Source organism: Leguminivora glycinivorella, chromosome 17 (genome assembly GCF_023078275.1).
Source record: "Leguminivora glycinivorella isolate SPB_JAAS2020 chromosome 17, LegGlyc_1.1, whole genome shotgun sequence".
In the NCBI taxonomy this organism is placed as follows: domain Eukaryota; kingdom Metazoa; phylum Arthropoda; class Insecta; order Lepidoptera; family Tortricidae; genus Leguminivora; species Leguminivora glycinivorella.
The window spans coordinates 12,617,349-12,629,506 of record NC_062987.1 but is presented as its reverse complement, the minus strand read 5'-3'; the positions used below and the strand labels follow the sequence as shown (position 1 = coordinate 12,629,506).

The 12,158-nt window shown below is 38.9% G+C and overlaps 1 protein-coding gene across 1 annotated transcript in view; it reads right to left on the bottom strand.

Annotated features, from left to right (window-relative positions):
* The window catches only part of LOC125235469 (diphthine--ammonia ligase), a 34,138-nt gene extending 22,569 nt beyond the window's left edge, over nucleotides 1-11,569 (bottom strand). The window contains 9 exon segments of the mRNA XM_048142039.1: nucleotides 315-443; nucleotides 1,975-2,159; nucleotides 3,021-3,089; nucleotides 3,092-3,492; nucleotides 4,354-4,523; nucleotides 6,285-6,390; nucleotides 7,547-7,620; nucleotides 10,340-10,524; nucleotides 11,162-11,569. Coding sequence (XP_047997996.1) covers nucleotides 315-443; nucleotides 1,975-2,159; nucleotides 3,021-3,089; nucleotides 3,092-3,492; nucleotides 4,354-4,523; nucleotides 6,285-6,390; nucleotides 7,547-7,620; nucleotides 10,340-10,524; nucleotides 11,162-11,276 — 1,434 coding nt within the window. The 5' untranslated portion in view covers nucleotides 11,277-11,569.
* Nucleotides 11,570-12,158: the final 589 nt, after the last annotated feature.

Sequence of the window (12,158 nt, the reverse complement as noted above, 5' to 3'; positions counted from 1 at the left end):
GCGAACGAAACAGACATTGTTATGACGCAAATGAATGGCGTGTGTGTGTGTGTTAAGCATACAGTTCTTAGATAAAGGCATGATTGCCTGAGTTGCATAGAACAGTAATTTCCTTGCTCTAAAAATATTAATCCGTCTATAGAAGTTTGATCTTTATGATGGAATGGTATTTCGATTATTTATAGACAAAATTCCCTAGTTCGAGTCCCAAGCATCTATATGTATTTACGTATATTTTACTAACATCATACAATGTCGCTGAAACTCGAAGGGTTAAACGACTAAAAATTCACATTTATCTCTACAAAACTTACTTTAACCGCTTGACTGTATGGTCCAATGTTGGCCGGTGCCCAGTGAGAGATGCCCTGAACGTGCATCGTGACTCTTTCCTTGGCGTTCCCGTCAGGTTCGTGGTTCTGGCTGCTCGACTTATGCGCCACCTGCGTTCAAAAGATTAATTATCAATTACTCAATATAATAATTATTGTCAATCGGTGATTAGGGGTATTAACAATATAAGCCATAGATATCTCACTTTCACCCCACATCATCAGGTAGCGGGCACTGCACACACACCCTGGTCGGTGGATTCACGAAGTCAAACGCATCCACATAAGGTACAGTGGGGCAAATCTCGACTGAGGGACAAATGTAACTGGTCCATTTTTTCCATGTTTTACAATGTTTGCATTATTAAATAGAGTGTCCACCGATTATATATGGTAGACGTGTTCAGTGGATACATGTAGAACTCAATATCATAGTGTAATAATGAAAAAAATGGATTAGTTACAATTGCCCCCCAGTCGAGATTTGCCCCGCTGTAACTTATACTTTGTTCAGGGCCGCATAGTCACCTATATCTCTCATATTCATGTTTACAAAGCATTAAGCCCCATTTAGATGGTACGAGTTTCTCGCCTCGAACGTACGATTATCGAAGTACGAGAAAAAATATCGTATCATGTAAACTATGTGTACGATATCGCACGGGAGGAGGCTATAATCGCCTCGCCTTTGATGTTTGTATGTCTCCGTGTAAACAAAACACGTATGCGAGAATCGTATACGAGTCTATGCGCTACTCAGTCGAAATGAATTCTCTTTACCTAGAAACAAAAATCATGTAAATCATGGTATTTTTTATATGTATAGCTAACTCTCAGTAACCCAAAAATAAATTAGGGTTATCATTATCAATATTATAGAGTTAATGTTTACTGGCATTTTACCCCATATGGGGTATAGCTTTCATTTAAAATAAATCTTATCTATATTTTATGTTCAATTATATCCTAAACCTAATCGCAAGTATCGAAAGCAAGATTTTATTAGCTAGTCGGTGGGTTGACGAAGTTAAACGCGTCCACATGCGCTTCGTTCAGGGTCGCATAGTCGCCCATATCTCACAAATATGTATTGAATTGACAACGCTTTAGACTTGTGTTATAATACTTACAGCGTGCAGTGAGCCCCACGTCATCAGGTAGAAGGCACTGCACACGCACCCTAGTCGGTGGGTTGACGAAGTTAAACGCATCCACATACACTTCGTTCAGGGTCGCATAGTCGCCCATATCTCACAAATATGTATTGAATTGACAAAGCTTTTGACTTGTGTTATAATACTTACAGCGTCCAGTGAGCCCCACGTCATCAGGTAGAAGGCACTGCACACGCACCCTAGTCGGTGGGTTGACGAAGTTAAACGCGTCCACATGCGCTTCGTTCAGGGCCGCATATCTCACAAATATGTATTGAATTGACAACGCTTTAGACTTGTGTTATAATACTTACAGCGTCCAGTGAGCCCCACGTCATCAGATAGAAGGCACTGCACACGCACCCTAGTCGGTGGGTTGACGAAGTTAAACGCATCCACATACACTTCGTTCAGGGTCGCATAGTCGCCCATATCTCACAAATATGTATTGAATTGACAACGCTTTAGACTTGTGTTATAATACTTACAGCGTCCAGTATAAGTCCCACGTCATCAGGTAGCGGGCACTGCACACACACCCTGGTCGGCGGGTTGACGAAGTTAAACGCATCCTCATATACTTCGTTCAAGGCCGCATAGTCGCCCATATCTCTCATGTATATGTTCACGGAGCATACGTCTTCGAGACGCATGTCTTGCGAGGTTAGGAGGTCTGAAATTAATTTTGGAATTAGCTTTGGCCATTGGAATATAATTTTATCGAAAGTTTGGCCATAAATTGGTTGGTTTTCGTTATTAAAATATTTGCTTCCTGGTCAGATGCTGGATAACCCACTGAACGGGTTATCGCTGTACAAGAGGGTGGTTAATAAGTACAAATGTAGTGCGAAAAGGGTTTCCTTCGTATTTTTTCGGAAATGTTCGTATTTGTCATGCTAGTTCAGTCAATGTCAGTACATCTTAAAGGGATAAGCTCGCCTTTGTACATAACCATTATAATTATTCACTGTACTTGTAATTTGTTCTGTGTAATAAAGTATTTACTACTACTACTACATCTTGTACTGAGACTGACTGAAACAGCATGACACGTTCGTACGTTTCCGTAATAATACGAAGGCAAATCTTTTCGCACTAAATCTGTAGATAACGATCGGTCTATGGAGTGGTGAGCCATTTTTTTGTCTGGCAGCAAATGTGTTAAACGACTTAAAAATGTTCGTTTCGCAATTATGTGATCACTTCTTATTGACGAGGTAGTACGGCAACAGGGAAATAACATTGAATATTACACTTTTACGGACAATGACAAAACAACCACAGACAACTGATGTAATAGACATGCACATTTAGAACAAGAAAGCATGGTCTCAAAACAAATATTTCACTCTACTTATTAGTGTGAAGGTGAATCGTAAATAACTATCTTTTGACCAAATTTACATTTATAATGGGTATCAGACATAAAAGTGTAGGCGACCATTAGTTAGTGATAAAGTTGTTATAACACTACGAATTCTTGTTAAAAAAAAGAAATACCAAAATAATACATCTCGTGAACAAGTTTACCTACTAATGAGTTTTTTCATAGCGTCCTTCGTCGCCAGGGCCGTGTCCACGCCTTCCCCGACTATCCCCCCATGTAGTACCACCCGTGACTGTTCCCGTATATCGAGCTGTGGTCCAGCACCGGGTGTATCTCTCTATGCCCGTGCATGTCGTAGTTATAACCTATACTCTCTACGCTATCCTCGACATCTACACTATCCTGAGTGTTGAGCAATGGATTCAGTTCTTTGTGCTTTTTCTTCTCCTCTTTTTCTAACTTCTCAATAGATTCTAGCTCCGTCTCGCTCAGCTCGATGTCGCTGAGGTCGCTGAAGACGGTGTCGCTAAGATCGTTTACGTAGTCTAAGGCGTTTTTCACTGTGGGAGGTAGTTCGATGGTTGTTTCTTGGGTTTTTGGTTCGAGGTGTAGTTTCAGGTTGAGGTAGCCGGCCGGGGCGACGGAGTCGTCGGAACAGACTATTAGTTCTTTTTCGTCGCTGTATAAAGAAAAAAACACATAAGTGGTTACTTAGAATGGGAAACGCTAGGTCTGTCAAGAGAGCGTTCTTGGGTCGACCGTCCGTCCGGCGGGTCAACCCAGGTATCGCTGGGAGGACAGTGTGGTGGCGGATCTGCGTCGGCTTCAAGTCAGTGACTGGCCAGAGGCTGCGCAGAATTGGGACAGGTGGCGATCTCTCGTTTCGGAGGCCAAGATTCAGTTTGGATCACTGAACCAAAGTAGTTAGTTAGTTAAGTGGCTCGTAAATTGAAATAGATCCTCCTGATGAGTTTCTAGGATCAGATGAATAAAATTCTCGAACCTACAACCCAGAGTTCATAATTACCCCTCAAATAAATATTATATATAGTACCCATAATTTTATTTATTATGCAATGTCTAATGTAGATACCTACAATACAATACACAAGGCATTTGAGACTAAGTTGATAAGTCACAGTACATATTGACATTAGTTTGATTAGCAACTAATGCCACTCGAGTTGTATTTGGCTACAATATGCAATATGCTTTAAAAGGTAAAATTCTCGAAAAAGTTCAGGAGTTGGGCATTAAGGTTAAAGGTTCGGCCACAAATAGGGCGTTTTGATAGCGTAGTTGAATGCGAGCGCATTCAGAGCAAAATGGCATTATGGGGCCAACGCAGAATTCGCAAAAAAATAGGCTGCTCCATAGAAATTAGTGGCATCATGAATCAACAACAATGAAACAGCCAAAAATTTTTTTTGCGATTTCAGCATTCCAGCGTCCCATAATAAAAGTTGTACAATGTACATTATGACCTTGAACGATCCTTTTTATTTCACCATGTATATTTGTATTAAAAACTGTAACTTACATGACAAGCCGCTTTTTAAACAATGGACAGTCAAGCGTAAACGTTTCATACTCTCCCCCCTCGCCGCACACGTTCAGGCCGTACTTCTCCTGCATCAGCAGTAGGTGCGGCTGGATGTCGCGGATCGACATGCCTAGGTGTATGTTCGGGTCCAGCCCGAGGCAGGCCACCTACGGACAGAGACGGAAGAATTTGCAAGCTATTCAAACTTATTATTGCTGTACATTTGTAATCTTAGTGTATTCCCCTTTGTACTATTTCCATTGTTAACCTTTAATTCAATATCATGTTACCTTGCGCTGTATACATTTGTAATCCTTGTTGTTGGTCAAATTGTTAACACTGTAATTCTCTATTAGAGCCTTGTGTGTTACTGTTTGTTGTCCCAAATAAATTGAAAAAAAAAAAAAAAATGTAATATAAAGTCTACCGACATAAAGTCTACCGATGGTTAGTTAAAGGTGTTGCTGTTTGTACTGTTAGGCAGCGTCCCCACTCCAGCGGCGCGCGCCACGCCGCCTGGGGCGCGTCTTACGTCCTTCCTATACAAAATGTACTGAGGAGACGTTTTTTGAATTACATTAAGGCGGCGTGGCGGAGACGTCCGTTGCGCGCCGCGAGACACGCGACGCCTAAGTGGGGACGCTGCCTTAGTGTAAAGCCCCCCATTCACGGTACGATATATCTGCACGATCCGTCGCAACATGTTAATCGAAACGACCTATCGTATCGACAGTGTATGTCAATATCGTTAACGATTTACTTGATTGCATACGATAAATAAATAAATAAAATAAATATCGGACATCGTAACAAAATCCCATGCAATCATGAATGTCGCAACGATGGATCGAAAGTGTATGGACGCTTGCGAGCAACGATTCGATTTTTATCTCATTCTTACCTACTGACTTTATTATTGCGTTTCGTTCGAGTAGACGATCGATCGCAACGATAAATTACTTCGTGTATGGCTCGACCAATAGCCACGATATCTATCCGATCGATCGAAGCGATGAATCGTACCGTGAATGTGGGGCGTAACGCCTGAGTGCACGCTCATATTGGGCGTGCAGCGGGCCGGAGCGTGCAGCGTGCATGTCAAAACAATTGAAGCTAATACAAGTGTCCTGAGTCCTACCGGGGCGGCTCACTCGGCGATTCTATCGCCGCGCTACAAGTACATGCCGGCGGCCGCGAGTTCGCGGCCTAATCAGGGGTGGCGCGCGTTCTCACGGAACGCACGTTCGCACTTTCTATTGTTATTTTACGTAGCGAGTTTTTTTTTAAGGTTCATATGCGATGTCCGCGTGTGGAATGGCTAACAATGCTAAGTTAAATAGACATCATGAATAAAATATGTACCATAGGACATTCTTAGTATTCTTACACAGATCTACTATTGATTAAGTCCCACGGAAAAGTTCAATAAGGCTTGTGATGTTGGAATTGGAACTTAAACCAAAATACTGTATACCTAGAAAGTACTCAAGACTTAAATATAATAGTATAAAATTTTATCTGAGTAATTAATTCGTTTTAATTCATAGGCAACCCTATCATCCGATGCTGCGCACGTGCGGCTGGTTTCTTTGTAAAAATTTTGTAGGCATTTAAAAAGGCGGAATTTTGTGAACATTAAAGCAGTGGGCCTTCTGTACTTGTACTATTATATATTCTGTGGTCCTACCGCCAACTCGGGCTATAGTCTATAGTCTCCTTTAAAAGCCATTGACCGCTTACAGCGTCATCGTACGCTGCATTTGCGTAGCGATGCTGCTCGCAGTCTTGGCCGGGATATTAATAATTTGTGAAATCACAAAAAGACACAACTTACACAATTGGCCATGAGTCGATGGATACGAATTCCATAACATTACGTACATATTTCAGAAAAGTATGGTATTTGTTAATAAATGGAGTAAACAAACCTTTATTATAATAGCTTCAACATTGCTAGTTATCATTTCCTGTAAAAGTTCTTTTTGGTTCCTTCGCCATAAATAGGCGAGTGAGACTAGACCTAACCTTCGGCACCTGAAAAACAATAACATTTCTTTTTTATTCTATTGCCTACACATGTAACATGACTTCAGTTTTTGTCGCCTATATACTTAATTACTTACATAAATGTGTATAGTCAATAGTTCAATATATATTATACACGGTGTTTCCGGTATCACTCAAAACCTCAGACACCCCAACTGATTTTTATTTTTTTAAACGTATCTAGAATGTTCATTTTTTAATCTGACGATTATTATTTTTTTAAATTGAGTTTTAAATTTTCTGTGCAGCTCTACTCGGCTTTTAACTCTACACTCAATAAAATAATTGCTAGCTACCATCATAAACCTTCAAACTGTTTAATTGTGTACGTTACTGCAACGACATAAGGTTTACCAATAGACAGCTATGTCAATGTAAAGCACTTTAACCTGTGTCACAGTAAACTTCAAATAGGACAGGTGACTCAGTAAGCAAATTTAAACCTAAAATTCAAAATGACATGGTTGTAATTAGGTACGAGTTCAATTTGTTATGACTTATGATAAACTTTAAAATTAAACTGACGCACAACGTCTATCTCGTAGCGGAAAAAATAATCGTCCAAGTAACCAGCCAGTATTCATACCCTTAAATACTGAAAAAGGTATACAACCTCTAACAATATGATATGCACAATGTTGTATTACAAATTTGTAGAATGGGCACGTAAACAATAACTAATAATACAAATTAAAAATAAAAATATTACCCCCATCAAGATATAGCTCAATCGATTCTACTCTCGATTCTGAACAAACAGTTTTCAGGTTTTTAGTGTTAAGTGAAACACGGTGTATATCTAACCTAACCACAAAAACAAAACTTTGAAAAAAACCCCCAGAATAGTGGACCGATTTTCATGAAACATGGCTAAGAAAAAAAAACTAAATCTAAATCGGTCCATCCGTTCGGTAGCTATGATGCCACAGACAAACACACACACAGACAGACAGACACGTCAAACTTATAACCCCCCCTCGTTTTTACGTTGGGGGTTGAAAAACATACAGAAAAGCATTTCGTCTGTCTGGGCACTGCTGGGTCATGTAAGTAGATATCTAAGAATCTTATAGTAAATAGCAATTTAATAAGCTTGGAAGTAACTTTCCCACAATTTGTATACTATCAAAAGTATTAAACTTACACATTTTCTACTCTAACTCTTTGGTAATCCGACAAAATGGCCCCAACTGCAACTGCTTCTATTGCCATCTCGCTCTGAAATTGATTACACGATTACAAATGACGTCACATAATAAATAGTAGCAGCATAATTGGCATTATCTCTGAAAAGGTACTTAATTGTTTATGGCGCTTACGCCACGCCGTACCGTCTCGCGTTGTATCTACTATAGTATTTTATGCAACAGGCGTTTAAAGGAGGTCAAAAAAGACGAGTGGCGTGGGTAACAATTTGAGGCGAAGCCGAAAATTGTTATTAAGACGCCACGAGTATTTTTTGTCTCAGTTAAATACCGTTGCATACAATACTTTTTCTACGACCATGCACTTAGTTTTTAATAGTTTTCTTGAATAACTTTCGTGTAATTCATACTGTTTCCTGTATTTTGACGCAAAGGTTTGCACTGTCAGCTCAGCTGCCCAAAGCCTTCCCGCGCACGCGCGCAGTATCGTTATAACAATGCGTTGCCATGGTTACAGAGCCAAACAAAGCGTTTTCCGTTTTTTCGATACTGCGCGCATGCGCGGAAAGCCTGCTTACGCTGGCTTTGGGGAATAGACATTTATGTAGGGTTTTAAAGATCTATGCACAACCCTGTAAATGACGAATAACAGTTCGGGAGTAGAAAAAAGCAGTAAAGCTATCAAATAATAATGACGGAAGCGACATAGACAATAAGGTCCCTTTTCATAGATAACGTCACGTTAATAAGGTAGTTATCATAAGCGCTGATTTATTATGTGAGATAAGTTGCTGTTTTGTAAACATAACATATTCAATGTTGTTTCAAGTGCATGATACACTTGTGTATTGTCCTTATTGAACCTTACTACTAGGAGATAAGGTATACCTATGATTAGTTATGTTGCTGATAGTGATTGTCATATTGAAAAAATAATGTATGGGGCCATTCAGCAAGAGCATTGTTAATTAACTCTATTTTTTTATTTAAAAAAATATATAAATAGGTACAAATGGTTGAAGCATAATGTTTATCTTATTGTTACAGACATAATAAATTAATAACCGTTTTATAAGCATTGCAATTGGCCTAAAATAAAGAGTATCAGAACTTGTTCATGATAATATTGATATCTGTCTGTCCCAAATATTAATTTGGACAAACAAGTATATGAAACAGAACATATACAATTATATTATACCTACATCTAATGTTAAATATTTGATAGACAAATATAAATGTTAGAAATAGTTAGTCAGTCAATTAGGTTGTTCTAGTTTCACTTATAATTTTACAAAAAAAAAACTAACTTAGAACCACGGCTTCACTTGCGTTAAACTCTAAAATGGCGGAATGCTCCATACATACATCCAATTTAGGGAAGTGAGGGGTTAGACAGAGACAAAAAGTAGCCTATGTTACTCTCCATCTCGTCAACTACTCCACTTTCCTATATATATACTCCACTATCCTATATAATGTATCCTATATGTTTAACACATTCACTATAGGTGCATGACTTTGTATGAGGGACCACAAAGGTATGTGTTGCATTGCAAAGATATGTATATTGACTATTGTATACACACAACACACATATGTATGTATGACATAGTGACTAGGTATTAACAGTTTTCTGTTTCACAACATGGAATATGTACAAGGCTAATATTTAACTTTCAGCAAGATAACAAGACATACATTGATTAGTTGAGAAGGCAAACAGTTTTCTGGTCATTGGCTTTAAAAATGTAGAACAATAATTTACAATGCCATCTTTTTGTTAGCAAGACTTTGTTGATTATTTCGTCATGTTCTAATATCAAGTTAAATCTGTAATAGATTTATTTCATTTGTAACCACAAAAATATCTGAGAGAGGCTCAAGATGTCATGAGACTCATGTGCATAAAAGATGTTGAGATATTTTTGTTTGTGTAACCTGTAAGTGTCCAGATGGAATTGAATACAATACACAAAAATGAGACAAGTTTTGCCATCTACACAAGACGTATAATAAAAATAGATACATACATAGGTATGTTTTTTCAAAACTTGTAATTACAAGACTTAAATGTAGATTAGTCAGTTAGCAATATTGGCTTAGCACCATTGCATTCAAACTTCTAAACACAGGGCTTTCTCTGCATCTGTTTGTTCAGTATATTAACTGAAAATGCAAATTTTTATATAAAAAAATCTTATTGTAACATGCCACAAGTGGTCAATGTAGTAACTGCTCGAAATGGTCTGACACAATAGTGGCCTATGATCTGTTATATCCTAGTGGCTAAAAAGCAGTGTGATTCTCAATTTACTACACAATCTATTAGGTTCACCATGTCATACTAAAGACGTTCAGTTTAGGTTGAAAGAAAGGAACACAGCTATAGCAGTTACATAGCTCCGTCCCTCTCTCTTAACCTAAACTGAACGGCTTTAGGTTATGGTAACCCCCCTGTACTGGAATGACAGGTAAACTGGACAGATTGATGATTAATTGGCCCCTCAGTCTACTATATTACTAATGCCATTTGAGACAAAGTGCTTCATGCATTAGCAAATTAATAGTCTTAAGGCAGTGGTGGGCAAAGTACGGCCCACAGGCCAAATCTGGATTGTCTCCTGCCCGCCACTGGTCCTTCAAAATAATGTGATATGGCCAGCACTGCAGTCAAAATGCATTTTTGGTGTAAATCTGGCCCACCTCTAAAATTCTTCTAAAAAAAAAAGTTTGCCTGCCACTGGTCTAAGGAATTGTCTATGACCTATGTATCAACTGTAAACCCTTACCTTGATTCTAGCAAGCAGCCTGTACATATCCTCGACCTCATCATCATCTGTGGGCTTGTAGTTCTTGCCCTGGTCCACCGCTGTGCCAGATATCACCTCCCGGTACAGCGGCAAGCCCATGGCCTCTGCGTAGAGGTCAATACCCTGATGGCCCACCGTTTGGTACATGTAGCTATCCAGCTCATCTGAAAATTAAATAATAATATTAATATGTTAATTGTTTTACACAATACAAGACATTTTGAAAATTAAAATATATAATTGTACATTTCATTTCATATATTGATTTGTATGTATGTTGTATGAAAATGGGCCACTGTGTTAGAATACAAAAGTAAGTGAGGAGCAACTTGGAGTTGAAACAACAAGATCTTCAAAAGTCAAGTCTAAGACTACTTTTTTTTTGGGGATATATTCTGAGTAGATAAAAAGTAAGAACAGGTTGTTCACCTGTACTTTTAATTATTATACTTTTTGTATTTCTTTTCTATTGTATGTGTATAAAAAATGACTTTCTAACTCGATTCATTGCTTCCATTAATAAAATGGGTGTAATTATGATTTGAAAAAAAAAAATGAAATGAAATAAAGTAATTTATACCAATAATATTTACTAATATTTAAATAATATTTACTGCATGATAATACGGCATATTGAGTGTGTGTTTTAACTACATAACAAAATGACAATAATTAATTAACAATTAACTCATCAATTCTCTTATCAGCAAAGAGTTAACATGATCTGTTGCCACAATCAACAAGCTCCTAGAGAATGTGACACACGACACATGCGTCTATATCGAGTAGCTACGTGTTAACCTTTGTGTTGCGGCTGGAGGTTCGCCAGGGCCACGAGCGTATGCCCGGCGCCTACACACTGCATCATGTTGTAACAGCTGTCCTTCCCGCCGCTCACCAATGCCACCACCCTCATCTTACACAAATTAATTCACTCGCGATAAACTAACAACATTCGTTATATAACATACATAATATTTGCGCGCCCTTTACAGAAATAAACGAAACACACGACTCCAAAAACGGCGAGCCGTACCGTCAAGGAACGCGCATTTCTAACCAAAACTTATTATTATAATGCAATTGTTATCGCCAGCACGACTTCACGAGCTGCTAGTCGAATGATAATACAGCATCGTTATCTATTTTGATAACATTCTTTAAACGTGTTGGAAAGAATGGCAAAAAATATTCTCAAACACCTCATCATCTGTCAAATGGCCACGCGTTCTGAAACTGAAATTGCTTTCGCTTCGTTGCAAGAATTTTAACGACGCAGCAGTTTCGTTCGGTAACATTAAAGTTTCGAAATGACTATCAATATCTTTAAGGGCCCCCACAGACGGGAGACAAAACTGTTTTGTCTCCGTCGCTCGGTCTATGGGCTAGTATGAAGGTGCGCACACGAGGCGACGCAACTTTTCATACAAATGCGAAAGTCGCCTAGCAACTTTGTCGCCCGTGTGCGCGCACCCTAACCCGTTCATTGCTGCAAACCTGTGACAAACCTGTAAATGATTTTTCTGGAGAAAAGAAATAAAAGTTCTTTGAATCAACGATTCCGTAGGTAATTAAAATTGTTGATCGTTGCCGTATATTTAGAGATCAAGAGCATATTAAATAATAAAATTTAATAACAGCTAATGGCCGCTGTACACACATGGCCAACAGTTCCACCAACCCCCTTGGCCATGTGTGTAGAGGGCTACTTGGCCGTAAGTTGGCAGTTGGCGCTTGCGCTTGCCGGCCAACCGATTCGTGTCGGTTTTTTGTCCACACATCAAAGGATCTTGGCGCC